This window comes from Salminus brasiliensis, chromosome 21, assembly GCF_030463535.1.
Source record: "Salminus brasiliensis chromosome 21, fSalBra1.hap2, whole genome shotgun sequence".
Classification (NCBI taxonomy): Eukaryota; Metazoa; Chordata; class Actinopteri; order Characiformes; family Bryconidae; genus Salminus; species Salminus brasiliensis.
The window spans coordinates 22,448,946-22,464,568 of record NC_132898.1 but is presented as its reverse complement, the minus strand read 5'-3'; the positions used below and the strand labels follow the sequence as shown (position 1 = coordinate 22,464,568).

General features: G+C 39.4%; 1 protein-coding gene across 1 annotated transcript; it reads left to right on the top strand.

Annotated features, from left to right (window-relative positions):
• Positions 1–5,401: 5,401 nt before the first annotated feature.
• gpr37l1a (G protein-coupled receptor 37 like 1a) lies at positions 5,402–13,637 on the top strand. The gene is made up of 3 exons (XM_072665841.1): positions 5,402–5,790; positions 6,355–6,706; positions 9,455–13,637. Exons 1-3 carry the CDS (start codon positions 5,507–5,509, stop codon positions 10,382–10,384), a joined length of 1,566 nt encoding a protein of 521 aa, XP_072521942.1. The 5' UTR covers positions 5,402–5,506; the 3' UTR covers positions 10,385–13,637.
• Positions 13,638–15,623: the final 1,986 nt, after the last annotated feature.

The following is a 15,623-nucleotide window of genomic DNA, read 5'->3' as shown; positions in this document are numbered from 1 at the left end:
ATACCCTAATATCAACCAAGAATACCAACCACAGTGAATTTGTGTGTGGTGATGCTGTTGTTGTCGCCGGCTGTAGGCCATACGCTCCATTCAGGCTCAGTGCGGCAGGTGTAAGGTCAGATTAGGAGTCTGATACCAAGCATAACTCTTACAGTAACTCCATAAACCAGTTGTAGCTGTTTGCAAAGTGACTACTGTAACAGCTCAAATCACGACTGGAATCACAGTCAGGAATTTGTTGTTGTTTACAGCTGAGCAAACCAGGCCTACATGCCAGATGACAAGTCAGAGTATGATTGTGATAATAACATACATTTTTTTCTAAATTCAGGCTTTAAAACTGTATTTCTAACAAGGTCTAGTAATCTAATGGAGTTTAGTGTTATAAAACACATGCTATGCTAAATGCGAATTCCATAACCTGCCTACCTGCTGTAGTTATATGCTGTTTTGTCTTGTTTCGGGAGCTGTCAGCTCACCACAAACATTACAATATGGACCCTCAAGACCAAAAGTTTGGGCACTACAGTCTTTGATAGTCTGAAGTGTGTAAAATGTGTATGCAAGGGTGTAGGTTTGATATTGGTGGTGGGGACGTAAAAGCGGTCCACAGGGCGTCTCCTGCAAACTGCTCCTTTTGGCATGTTTGTTAGACTTCTGACTGCCAATTTCATGTCATTATAAATTTATAGCTATGGTAGCCAACATGCTCTCATACGTTCTGTCACCTGATAAAATAACACACTGGTTCATGCCATATGAACAGTGAGATCTGTGCCTGTTCAGAGCACACATTGACACTGAAACACTGTACAACATCAGCCTAACATCTGTCACAATGCTGAATCTCACTACCAACATATCACCATGTCCTTATTTGACTGTACCTGTGACTCTGCCTCTCCACCTGCCTCTCCTCTATCTGATCGACTGCACAGTCAGGTTTCTGTCACCTGACATAATAACACCCTGATGCTGCCATATGAACAGGGAGCAAAAACACACACGAACACACACTAACATTTAGGGTTTTGGCGCTTTTCACAGCCTCAAACGGCAAAGCCAATCCTTTCGGTGGCCTGGTTTAGGGAGACGAGACACATAGTAGCGAACGAGATCTGTTAACCATTTGTGTACCAAATGCATTGGTACACAAATGCATATTAGACACTGGTAGACCACTGTATTTTAATTTTTGATCAAATGTTTTACCTGTACCAATTCTACAGGTAATACAGTGTTAATGAAGTGTTGAAAGTGTTGAAGTGAAGAAAGGTTAATAAAGTGCTAATAATATTGTTACAGTATAAAATAGGGCTACAGTTACAGTAAGAACATTGCAATTACGGTAAAAAAATATTCTGAAGATACCTGAAGAATCGGAGCTACATCTTGTCAGGACATCATTCGTTTGGAGCCTAGCAATGCCACATCTGTCTGTAACTGAAAGTTCAAAAGGAGAAACATGTTACAGGCACATCACTAGGCTAGTTTCAGAAGTCCATTATCTCCCTTAATGTTCTTTAGCCTCATACATAAATGTAGCATTTTCTTTAAACACTATTTCTTGTTCTTTAGTATTCAGCTGGGCCACCACATCTCTAAATTCAACACATTCAGAGACGGCAGGGTGCTAGGACCCTGAGGGAGGTGCTGCTGCTCTAATCTGGAGCTGTGAGAGGATGTAGACTAAAAGCTGGCTGAGATAAACACAAGCCTTTTTTCTCAACATCTATCATATAAAGAGTGACACAGGGGCTTAGTATGTACAGAGTGAAGATGTCAAACTACAGTATGAATTTGTTTCAAGTTACAGCTAATACAGCTAGTTATGGAGTTTTTACCCTGTTCTTATTGGCTGGTTTGGTAACGAACTTCAGGTACAAGTGACAAGCCAAAGCTCCACAGATGGTGAGAGAGTGAACAAGCAGAACAGAAAAAATAACATGACAGTTAATAATAGCATCAGAAGTATGAAATTGTTGTATAGTGAGTTAATGTCAGGGATTTTTTATTATTATTATTATACAGTTATATTTATCCTACAGTTCTAACCTGTAGGTGGATACAGAAGACTTCAGAAGTTTTTGTAAATCTAAATTTAATGCAAATAGTTATTCAGTATCCACTGTAAATTATATATCAACTACTACACATAAACACTATCTACTGTGAATCGTTCAGCATATACTATTATTATTTAGTATGTATTATAAATCATTAGTACACACTATGAGTTATTCAGCAGCTACCATAAACTATTCAGTATTCACTGTGAATTTATTAGTATACGCTGTGAATTATTCAGTATCTATTATACATTTTCTGTGCCTACTATTAATTAATCAGTCTCTATTATCAAATATTCAGTATCCATTAAGAATGATTTAGTATCTATTATAAACTATTCAGTATTCACTATGAATGTATTAGTATCCACTATGAAATAATGAGTTTCCTCAATTAATTATCCAGTATTTACTATAGTGTAGTGTAGCTACAAATAATTATACAGGACCCACGAATATGAATAATTCAGAATGTGAATTATTTAGTATCTACTATCAATTAATTAGTATCCACTATGAATTATCTACTACACATTTTTTGCATCTACTATCAATTATTCAGTATCTGTTATGAATTATTCAATATCTATTATGAATTATTTAGTATCTACTATCAGCTATTCAATATTCACTATGAATTTATTAGTGTCCACTATGAATTATCTAGTGTTTAGTGTAATGTAGTGTAGGGACAGCAGAGTTTTGTTCTTCATTCCAGTCTTCTTTTTTATACAGAAGTCAGAAGTCAGAAATCTGCCAAAAGAAATGACAGAAGATTGAATAGATGCACAGATGCTCCATTATGCTGCTTCCAGTGAACCCTCAGAGGAGGGGAGGTTGATCTGACTCACAGTGGTGTAATATTAACTCCACCTTTCGCAAAACACCAACAATCATTTACAATAGCGTGCAGTTCTTATCTCCTCATCATAAAGCCCCATTCTTTATTTTTTTTCTCCAGCAGATTTGTCTTCAGCTCCAGTGCTCGGCAGGAATTCCACCACTTTCATAAGATCTGTGTTGGGTAATGCTGCTGCGTTGCTGCATTGTTCCTCTGTTTGAGAAGGAAGTGAAAAGAGAGCCTCGCATGACGCCTGACAGAAAAAATAACTTGTAAGAACCTAAAAACTAAGGGGAAATCCACACCTCACACACATACACACACACACACACATCAGTGGAGGCTAAAAATATCCCTGCTTGGCTTGCTCGAGGCCACACTGCTGTTTACACAGCACACGCACATTCACGCACACACCTGGCCTTTTGTAACCTTCAGTTATAGCTTAGATGTAGTTAAAAATAGCAGCACTACAGTCATGTTCAGAGTTCAGTCATGGGCCTTCAAAAACTCCCCCTGGACAATCCGGAGGAATCTGATGGGGTTTAAGTTTAACCAATTATTCTGTAGCTATTAATCTGAACCCAATCAAACCATTATTCAGTATCCACTATGAACTATTCATTATCCACTATGAACTACTTAGTAACCACTATGAATTATTCAGTAACCACTATGAACTACTTAGTATCCACTATGAATTATTCCGTAACCACTATGAACTATTCAGTATCCACTATGAACTACTTAGTATCCACTATGAATTATTCAGTAACCACTATAAACTATTCAGTATCCACTATGAACTATTCAGTATCCACTATGAACTACTTAGTAACCACTATGAATTATTCAGTAACCACTATGAACTACTTAGTATCCACTATGAATTATTCCGTAACCACTATGAACTACTTAGTATCCACTATGAACTATTCAGTATCCACTATGAACTATTCAGTATCCACTATGAACTACTTAGTATCCACTATGAATTATTCAGTAACCACTATAAACTATTCAGTATCCACTATGAACTATTCAGTATCTACTATGAATTATTCAGTATCTACTATGAACTATTCAGTGTCCACTATGAACTATTCAGTATCCACTATGAACTACTAAGTATCCACTATGAATTATTCCGTAACCACTATAAACTATTCAGTATCCATTATGAACTACTTAGTATCCACTATAAACTATTCAGTATCCACTATGAACTATTCAGTATCCACTATGAACTACTTAGTAACCACTATGAATTATTCAGTAACCACTATGAACTACTTAGTATCCACTATGAATTATTCCGTAACCACTATGAACTACTTAGTATCCACTATGAACTATTCAGTATCCACTATGAACTATTCAGTATCCACTATGAACTACTTAGTATCCACTATGAATTATTCAGTAACCACTATAAACTATTCAGTATCCACTATGAACTATTCAGTATCTACTATGAATTATTCAGTATCTACTATGAACTATTCAGTGTCCACTATGAACTATTCAGTATCCACTATGAACTACTAAGTATCCACTATGAATTATTCCGTAACCACTATAAACTATTCAGTATCCATTATGAACTACTTAGTATCCACTATAAACTATTCAGTATCCACTATGAACTATTTAGTATCTGCTATAAATTATTCAGTATCTACTATGAATTATTTAGTATCCACTATGAACTATTTAGTATCCACTATGAATTATTCAGTATCCACTATGAACTATTCAATATCTATTATAAATGTTTTATTATCCATTATGAACTATTCAGTATTCACTGTGCATTATTCAGTATCCATTATGAACTATTCAGTATTTACTATGAATTATTCAGTGTCTATTATGAAGTATTTAGTATCTATTATAAATGTTTCATTATCCACTATGAACGATTTAGTATCTATAATAACATTTTCATTATCATTATGAATTATTACACATTATTCAGGGTCTGCTTTTAATTCTTTACCATCCACTACGAATTATTCAATATCAGCTATGAACTATTTGTGAATACAGATACATAATATAATTTTTCACTATCCACTATAAATGATTTAATGTCTATTACAAATTACCAGCATCCACTATGAATTATTGATCCATTATGGGCTATGTAGTAGCTACTGTGAATTATACAGTATTAACTATGAATTATTCAGGATATAGTTTCATCTAATTTTTCTTAAGATCATCTTATTTGAAGTTGTTTAGAGAAAGGCAAACTGTCCTCTTTGTGTATCAAAGTAGTAAAGATAAAAGTATCTGTTTATTTTATCTTCCTTCTGTTTTAAATTTCTTGTTTAATCACAAGTTCTCTGTTCTGGAAGATGTGAAACTCTTTGTGTTTCTCCAGGTGGCGCTATTTTCCTCTCTTTTCACTGTGGTCCAGCAGTGTGGGAGAATGAGGGTCAGTAGAGAGCTGCTCAGAACCCCCCGCCATCCAGAGCTGAGAGCAGCTGCGACTGAAATGCTCTCACTGTCTCTCCTTCAGCTTCATCCCTCCACCATCTCCTCACTATCTCCTCACTGCACTTCTACTAACTCCAGAGCCTTCTGAAGGAAGATGGTTCCTTTGGTTTGCATGGTCATGGTTCTTACAGGAACTTTAGAGATGGGTCAAACAGCAGCAAAGGAAACGTCTCTCTGGGTAGAAGCTCCATTACATGGTCCTCTTTCTGCACCGTCCATCCACAGCCCGGCCTCAGCGCTAAGATCCAGCAGAACTGAAGATGTGGAAATGGAGGGTTCTTTGGTTTCACAACTCGAGAAGCAGCACAAAAGAGTTCCCAGAGGTTCTAAGGATCGGAAACTGAAGCAAAAGGAGCATCAAGTGCTTCATAACCAGAGGTGATGTTTAACATTTTTCAAAGAGGGTTCTTTGAGGGTTCTTTAGTAAAGGCAGTGGTTATATATTGGGTCATGATAATTTTAGAACCACTGGATACTCAAATGTTTTTTTGCCCAAAGGGTTAAAGAACGCTTTTTCAGGACTATATAGAACCATGCTGGCTTATAGGGTAAATGGTTTATTTCCTGGTTAAATGGTTCTTCAGATTGGTGAAAACCTTTTATAGAGAACCATTTAATAAGGCAAATAAGGCAATCAACGCAGAGAACCATTTAATGAGGCAAATAACCTCGCTAGCATTCAAATGGTTCTTTAATTAAGAAACCCCGTTCTTATGAGTGTAGTGATCCAAATGGAATGATGTGTTGTCTTGGGTCAGTACAGATCTGCTGTTCATCTGCTGATGAACCCATGTTCTGTGTGTTGTCATAGTTCTGTATAGACCCATCGCCTCTACTAAGGAACCCTGGAAGAGTGTGTAAAAGGGTGTAGGCATCAACACAGTTCTTAGAGTTGTTAGGGTTCTAAAACGGTTCTACTGAAATGTGTGTAACTGACTGCAGGCACTCAAGACCCTTTGACCCGGAAGGTTACTTCACAACTCCAAGAGTCTTCAACGGGTCGCTCCTTGTCCACAACCCGCTGTACCCTGTGACGGATGATTCGTACAGCGCCTACGCTGTCATGCTGCTGTCTCTGGTGGTCTTTGCGGTGGGAGTGGTGGGGAACCTGGCCGTCATGTGCATCGTCTGGCACAACTACTACCTGAAGAACACCTGGAACTGTGTCCTGGCCAGCATGGCATTCTGGGACTTCATAGTGCTCTTCTTCTGCCTTCCTGTGGTAATCTTCAATGAACTGACCAAAAGGAGGCTGATGGGGGACCTGTCCTGCCGACTCGTTCCGTACATGGAGGTCAGTTAGTGGAGGCGTATCAATCAAACGTCTTCTCTTTCTGGTATTGTTGGATACTGAGTTCCATTTTTACAATTTCTCTATTTATGATGCTGATTCTGATTTGGAATTTCTGATACTGATTCAGTATTCCTAATACAGAGTCTGATTTAGTATTCCTGATACTGATTTACTATTCCTAATACAGATTCTGATTCAGTATTCCTAATACAAATTCTGATTCAGTATTCCTAATACTGATTTGATATTCCTAATACAGATTCTGATTCAGTATTCCTAATACAGATTCTGAATCAGTATTCCTAATACAGAGTCTGATTTAGTATTCCTGATACTGATTTGATATTCCTAATACAGATTCTGATTCAGTATTCCTAATACAGATTCTGATTTGGTTTTCCTAATACTGATTTGATATTCCTAATACTGATTTGGTATTCTCCATACAGATTCTGATTTGATATTCCTGATACTGATTCCGATTTGGAATTCTCTGTACTGAATCTAGTTTGGTATTCCTGATACTGATTCCGATTTGGAATTCTCTGTACTGAATCTAGTTTGGTATTCCTGATACTGATTCCGATTTGGAATTCTCTGTACTGAATCTAATTTGGTATTCCTGATACTGATTCCGATTTGGAATTCTCTGTACTGAATCTAATTTGGTATTCCTGATACTGATTCCGATTTGGTTTTCTCTGTACTGAATCTAGTTTGGTATTCCTGATACTGATTCCGATTTGGAATTCTCTGTACTGAATCTAATTTGGTATTCCTGATACTGATTCCGATTTGGTTTTCTCTGTACTGAATCTAATTTGGTATTCCTGATACTGATTCCGATTTGGAATTCTCTGTACTGAATCTAATTTGGTATTCCTGATACTGATTCCGATTTGGTTTTCTCTGTACTGAATCTAATTTGGTATTGCTGATACTGATTCCGATTTGGAATTCTCTGTACTGATTCTAATTTGGTATTCCTGATACTAATTCCGATTTGGTATTCAAAAAGCTGAATACAATTTAATATTCTTGATACTGATCCTGATTGGGTATTCATCATACAGATTTGGATTTGGTATTCATGATACAGATTTTTATTTTTATAAAACAACTAAGCTGCAGAAAGCAAAAACAATGAGCTGCTCTTTAGCAAAGACTGCAGTAACAGACAAGTGGTTACTGCTGAATCTGTAAAGTGGTAAACAGGCAGTTTGTTGTGTCTGGAACTGCACTGCATTATTCCAGTTTTCCATTTTAAACCAAAGCATTCAGATGCAAATCTGTGCTCCTACGAGCCTGAATAGCTGAGCAGAACTAATTGAGGTCATTAGTGAGTTAAATGGAGATTTAGGTCAAACGGTCTGAACCGACAGTCTGTGTTTGTTTAGGGCTTCATTTGGGATTCTTCTGTGTTCCTGATGCACCTATAAAGTAATATTTTGGGCCCCATATTCCCCCCTTAACCCAAATGTGTTGTCTTTTAGTTTCACACTGCAGCTACAAGGCTAATGTAGCTAACAAGTAATTGAAACTTATACCTACCATAACGTATACCCACCATAAATAACTACTGACTAATTATTACTGAATATAAATAACTACTGACTAATAACTACTGAATATAAATAGCAACTGACTAATAATTACTGAATATAAATAACTACTGACTAATAACTACTGAATATAAATAGCAACTGACTAATAATTACTGAATATAAATAACTACTGAATATAAATAGCAACTGACTAATAACTATTGAATATAAATGACTACTGGGTTTGAAATAACTGTTATCTGGTTTAAAGTTGTTGGTTTTTTTTGCATTGGTGGGGAACCTTTTGCAGATGGTTCTTCGTGGAACCTTTAAAAATGGTTCTATATATCACCAAAACAGGTTCAAAGAATTTCTACAAGCCAAAGAAGTATTTTGTCCACAAGAAGAACAAGTGGTCAGATGTTTTTTTTGAGGAATCATGGTTCTATATAGAACTGCTGTCTATACTCAAGTACCTTTAAAGAATCCTGTTTTTAAGGTTGTAGCCACCCAAATGGTTCTTATATGGTTTTTATAGTTCTGTATAGAACCACTGCTTTTACTAAAGAACCCTATTCTTAAGAATGCAGGAGTTCTACTGGTTCTTTGAGCTTTGTCATGGTTCTTATATAACCTCTTCCTTCAGTAAAGACCCCTTAAAGAACATTGTTTTAATAATTGAGTAATTGTGTATATTTTGTACACAGTATGAGTTTTAATAGGCAATTTAATAGGCACATTTAATAGACAATTGAAAAAATTTTAATTAAAGGTGTGTCACGAAATAAATTATTAATAATTTAAATAAAAGTATTTATACATTTATGTCTGGCTATTATACAATATGGACAAAAGTATTGGGACACCTGCTCGTTCATTGCTTTATCTGAAACCAGGGGTATTAACACAAGAAATCCTTCTGCTTTTGTTGGAGTGACTGTCTCTGCAGTCTGGGGAACACTTTCTACTAGATTGTGGAGCACTGCTGTGAGAATTTTATTGCATTCAGCGTTTAAACCAGAGTAAGTTCAGGATGTTCAATAAGTAGTATTAGATGGAGCACCATCATTCCAGAGCTCAATGCTGGGGGTTTATACCTCTTTAGTCCACACTTGGCATTAAGAATTTGCACATCTGTGTCCACAGTGGGCGCAACACAAGGTAGCGGAAACTAATAGTCTCATTTTCCCTCCTATTCTCTCAGGTGACCTCTCTGGGCGTGTTCACCTTCAGCCTGTGTGCTCTGAGCATTGACCGTTTCCACAGGCTGACTGGCGCCCCCTCCAGGCCTCCGCAGCAGCAGGTGGAGTCATGTGGTTCCATTGTGGCAAAGCTTTCCGTGGTCTGGTTCGGTTCCCTGCTGCTGGCCACTCCGGAGCTGCTGCTCTGGCAGCTGGACACCGAGGTTTCATCTGTTTCCGGCCTACCAGTGGACTCCTGCTCCAGACGGCCATCTGCGGAGCTTCCTGAGGCAGTGTATTCCCTGGTTCTGACCTACCACGAGGCTCGCATGTGGTGGACCTTCGGCTGCTTCTTTTGCCTGCCTCTGCTGTTCTCTCTGGCTTGTCGGCTGCTCACCAACCACATGGTGGAGGAAAACACGCGACAGACCCGCCTTTCATCATCTTCATCTTCCTCATCCTCTTCTTCCTCCCTGAAGAAGAAGAAGAAACGAGGCCTGGAGGACCAGTTGAGCCGCATGCTGACCATGCTAACAGCTGTTTATGGCTTGTGCGGCCTGCCTGAGCATGCCTGGACCATAGGCCTGACATACGCTAGCCTGCATGTCAGTAAGAACACGCTAGCCCTCTTGGCTCTGATTGGTCAGTTTCTGATGTTTGTGCGAGCCGCAGCCACGCCCATGCTAATTCTGTGCGCTAGCCGCTCGCTTGGCCGGAGCTTCATTGACTGCTGTTGCTGCTGCTGCGAAGAGTGTCTGCCGGACCGAGCTTCATCGTCGTCATCATCAACATCTTCGTCCACTACAGCGACTGCCATGTCCTCCTCTCTGTCTTCTCCGGCTTCGGTGAATGAAGAGAAGCTGCAGATCGTTTCTGGCACAACTCCAGCCAACGTCTTCTTTGATAAGATTAAGGATGGCTCTGCGGAGATGGCCATCGGGACTCCGTGTTGAGCAGCCCAGAACATCCAGAATGGATCACTGATTGAAGCGAGAGTTCAGTGGGACCCACCTTACCCAAAATACACAGATCAGTCAAAACATTAAAACCACCTTCCTAATATTGTGTAGGTCCCCAATCGAAGCATGGACTCCACAAAACTTCTTAAGGTGTCCTGTGGCATATTCAGGCTTTAAAAGTTGTTATTTGTGAATTAGGGCCATGAACACCATTTAGCCATGGCAGCCCATGATCCTATCTCCGGTTCACCGGTTGTACTAAGCACTGCATATTGGGAACATCACACAAGATCTGCCTTAGAGATGTTCTGACCCAGTTGTCTAGCCGTCACAATTTGGTTCTTGTCAAAGTTACATTGGTCAATTTTTTCTGTTTCAATACATCAACTTTAGGAACTGATTGTTCACTTGCTGCCTAATATGTAGATCCAACCAAACCGGATCATCAATGTTATTCGCTTCACCTTCCGTGGTTTTAATGTAATGGCTGATCAGTGTCTAGTCGATTAGCCAAGATGCTAAAGCTTCTTTAGATTTGCGCAAGAGGTATGTGGCGAATGTGTGTAATGAGTACCCTGTACTCCTTTCCCTTAAACCTGAGTGCAATATGTGAGTCTTCAGCCCGTGTTCTGATAACATTCAGTGTCAGAAACTATGTAAGTAAGTCTATTAGGGCAATTTTCAAGATAGGGCAAGACTCTCTGCATAATTCAGTGTTTGGGATGAACACATTGGGGGTTTGATGTGAAATGATGCCACCCTGACTTCGTGCCATGATGTATAGTAGGCATGCAGTTAGGACCATGCTAATTGGTGAGGTAGTAGTCATTACTTGTTAGCTACATTAGCCTCGTATCTCCAGTGTTAAACTAAAGAAGCACTTAAATGACGGCATAATGGTGGGGAAATTGGAGGAGTATGGATTCACTGATCTGTTTCTTTAACGTATAAGACTTGTTTTCTTGATATAGTTGCTGAAACTGAAGTACCTCTGACTGAAACACCAGCAGCAAGTCTCACCAACAGCAGATCTGAGATCAGCTCTGTAGAACTGCAGCTGGTTTTGTGACTATTCCAATATCTATGTGTCTTTTGTCAGTTCCCTAACTGTGTACGTCTCCACATCCACAGCATATATCTGTACCATGTGCTGTGAATGACTGACTGCCATGGTGTTTTGTTTATTAGGCCTTGTCCTGAGACACCCAGGACCATGCATTGTGTCTATTTACACCCCCTGGCCACTTTATCAGAAGCACCCTTACCTTGTAGCGTCACCTTGCTGGCTACCTTATTGGAAACCCCTCTCTTATAGTTCCATCTTGATGGCCACTTTATCAGAAACCCCTTGCCTGTAGCTCCACCTTCTGGCCACTTTATCAGAACCCCCCTTCTTCTAGCTCCATCTTCTGGCCACTTTATCATAAATCCCTCATCTGTAGCTCCATTTTGCTGGCCACTTTATCAGAAACCCCTGGCTTGTAGCTCCACCTTCTGACCACTTTATCAGACACCTCTAGCGTGTAGCTCCACTTTGCTGGTCACCTTATTGGAAACCCTTCACTTGTAATTTCACTAGTTGGCCACTTTATCAGAAACCCCTAGCATGTAGCTCCACTTTGCTGGTCACCTTATTGGAAACCCTTTACTTGTAGTTTCACTAGTTGGCCACTTTATTAGAAACCCCTCACTTTGCAGCACCACCTTGCTGGCCACTTTATCAGTAATCCCACCTATTCTGTTTATGCAGTGTTTGTACTAGCCATCTTTCCAACCACAGAGCTGCTTCTGTCCGGATACTTCTGGGTGGTGGTCCCACTCTCAGCCTAGCAATGACCCCTTTGTGTGTGAGAACTCCAGCAATACAAATTGCTGTGCCTGATACACTTGGACATGTTTGTAAATGCATATTTCTACATATTGTAAATATACAGTAGTGATGTATTAGTGAGATACTGGCACTAACATGGAACTGAATCTTGGAACATCCAGGTACTTTAACCTGTACTGTATTGTGTATATTTGTTTCTATGTACTTCAATGAATCACAAATGCCTTAACAGATCTTCAGTGTCGTATCTGTTCTCTGTGTCCACCTGTGCTATGAGTTCCACATCAGAATCAGTACTTGGAGAGAACATTCCTGACATATTTAGTGATCTGTATGGTAGGTGGTACTCTCAGTGATGCATCCTACACTCTCAAAAAGTGGCCAGTGAGTAAAAGCAGAAGGTAGGGGTTTCTAATAAAGTGGCCAGTACATGAAAGCACAAGGTAGAGGTTTCTAATAAAGTGGGCAGTAAGTGGAAGCACAAGGTAGGGGTTTCTAATAAAGTGGCCAGTGCGTGAAAGCACAAGGTAGAGGTTTCTAATAAAGTGGGCAGTAAGTGGAAGCACAAGGTAGGGGTTTCTAATAAAGTGGCCAGTGCGTGAAAGCACAAGGTAGAGGTTTCTAATAAAGTGGCCAGTGTGTGAAAGCACAAGTAAGAGGTTTCTAATTAAGTGGCCAGTGAGTGGAAGAACAAGGTAGGGGTTTCTAATAAAGTGGCCAGTGCATGAAAGCACAAGGTAGGGGTTTCTAATAAAGTGGCCAGTGTGTGAAAGCACAAGTAAGAGGTTTCTAATTAAGTGGCCAGTAAGTGGAAGCACAAGGTAGGGGTTTCTAATAAAGTGGCCAGTGCATGAAAGCACAAGGTAGGGGTTTCTAATAAAGTGGCCAGTAAGTGGAAGCAAGAAGTAGGGTGTTTCCAATAAATTAGCCGGTGAGTGGAAGTAGAAGGTAGGGTGTTTCCATTAAAGTGGCCAGTGAGTGAGGAAACATGCTAAAGGCATGCTCAGAAACCATGGAAACAACGCTGTGGCCGACTGACCTATGCCCAGAATGCCGACACTGTGCTTTCTCCTTCATCTGTTTGTTCTCTTACTCTATTGTTTGACTCTTTGGAGGAGGAGTGACCATTCCTTACAGACTCTCGAAACGGCCTGCTTTATTGTGCATTATTCTAATGGAGACCATTCATCACACAGACATGCAGAGCAGTGGGAATTTCCTGTCGTCATGTCTGTGCTGCGTCACCCCCTGTGGCACTCATTGGACAGTCAGTTTCAGCAGGGAGGCAGTTTATATGAACATAATGTTTATAATATTTAGAAATGGTTGATGGAAACAGCAGACACCTGTAATCTTTTACACATAGCATATAAGTGGCTTGTTATTACTTGTGAAGTGATTATGGAAACATTGTGGATTGCATTTGTAATAAATTTAAGCAGAAATCTGAATGTTGAGTTGGATTTTGTAGCATATGTTTCCTCAAACATACCACTGAGAGCAGGGTGGCCTACTTCACATTAAAGGACAGTTTTTTGCATCAGATGCTGAGCAATTGCTTTCCAAGATTTCAAAGACGTTCTTGGCCAGTTCAGGCACCAGACATCAATTCAAGAACAAACACTGGGTTGACATCAGCTCTAATGTAAGATGCTGAATTCTGGTCACTCAATATCAAAAGATGTCAAACATTAACATATCAGTGATATGATAACATTATGATGTGTATGACGTTTTGGGCACCATAGCTCGGCTAAATAAAGGTAGTTAAGTCAATAAGCATGTGACGTTAGGAAGATGGTGGAATTTGGATCCTCCAAATAAAGCTACTTCAAAGGTTTCCTTGAGCAATGCCAGCCCAGGTCTTAAGCAATGCCATAGAGCTCAGGTCTTGAGCAATGCCATAGAGCCCAGGTCTTGAACAATGTCAGAGCCCAGGTCTTAAACAATGCCATAGAGCCCAAGTCTTGAACAATGCCATAGAGCCCAGGTCTTGAACAATGCCATAGAGCTCAGGTCTTAAACAATGCCATAGAGCCCAGGTCTTGAACAATGCCATAGAGCTCAGGTCTTGAGCAATGCCATAGAGCCCAGGTCTTGAACAATGCCATAGAGCTCAGGTCTTAAACAATGCCATAGAGCCCAGGTCTTGAACAATGCCATAGAGCTCAGGTCTTGAGCAATGCCATAGAGCCCAGGTCTTGAACAATGTCAGAGCCCAGGTCTTAAACAATGCCATAGAGCCCAGGTCTTGAACAATGCCATAGAGCCCAGGTCTTGAGCAATGCCATAGAGCCCAGGTCTTAAACAATGCCATAGAGCCCAGGTCTTGAACCAACCTGACAGAGCCCAAGGTCTAAATCTGGACCTTGAGTCCAATTCCCAGTCCTGGATTTTGTTCTTGTTGGATGTTAATGATGGGTTTTGCCAAGCAGAGAAGAATCAGGGTGTTTCTTTATATTAACCCTATATCTGGACAGACTGAAGACCACCACTTACTGAGCTTCATTCTGAAGGAGAACAAATCTGGTATGTTTAACTCCTCCCACTCAGTCCATGTAAACATTCGGAGGGTCTGTTGCTCAGGGTTTTGAACCGAACCTTGCTAATAACAATTTACAATTAATGTCAATTACGAGTAAATCTGTCCCACCATTGAACCCTGCATTCACTCCAGTACAGTTTAACTCTCGTTAAAAATGCTCGTTAAAAATGCTTTTCTGCTTAAGTTGAACTGAGTGGAAACTCATGTAAGTGTGCTTAGTTAGAATTAGTGGTGTATTTAGATAAGGGCAGTAGCCTCAGCCAGTAATTACAACATTAACAGGAAAGCAGAAGTGTGATAATACTCTAATGATTTGTCACATAGTTTCACACCCACTAACAATTGCAAAGTCCAGGATTAGAAACTGGATTTAAGATTCAGATTTTAATTTTAGGCAATTAAAATTAAATTGTAACCTTTTAGAGAGGATTCTTAACATCACGACTAAAAACCAGTGAAGTAACCAGTTGATTCCTTAAATAAATTTAGAAAGTTAGGCTTTGTTGAACAAGTTTAATATAATTAAGATACTAAACATTGCATGTTAGAATAACTCAAATACATTAGGTTAGAATAACTCATAAACAGGCTTCACGGCACAAGCATGAGGCACACCCTAAAGGCCACCATATTTAACTGAAACAACTTGGTTTACTGCAATCAGTACAACTCAATGGAATACATTCACCTTATCTCACCTTATCTCAAATCTTTGCAGAGTATGTATTTCAGCCATTCATTTTTGAGTTAGTTTGGCTTGAGCTTAACCAGCTTAAGTGATTCCAAATGTCTGTAATATTTAAATTATGTTAACCTAATTATTTTAATAAGAAGTGCAGTTAGGTTTTACAGTGTAC

Excerpts from the sequence above, each read along its gene's own strand:
- gpr37l1a (XM_072665841.1), top strand. The coding sequence starts at position 5,507 with ATGGTTCCTTTGGTTTGCATGGTCATGGTTCTTACAGGAACTTTAGAG. Across the intron at positions 5,791-6,354 it reads CAAGTGCTTCATAACCAGAG|GCACTCAAGACCCTTTGACC; the intron begins GTGATGTTTAAC and ends AACTGACTGCAG. Across the intron at positions 6,707-9,454 it reads GACTCGTTCCGTACATGGAG|GTGACCTCTCTGGGCGTGTT; the intron begins GTCAGTTAGTGG and ends CTATTCTCTCAG.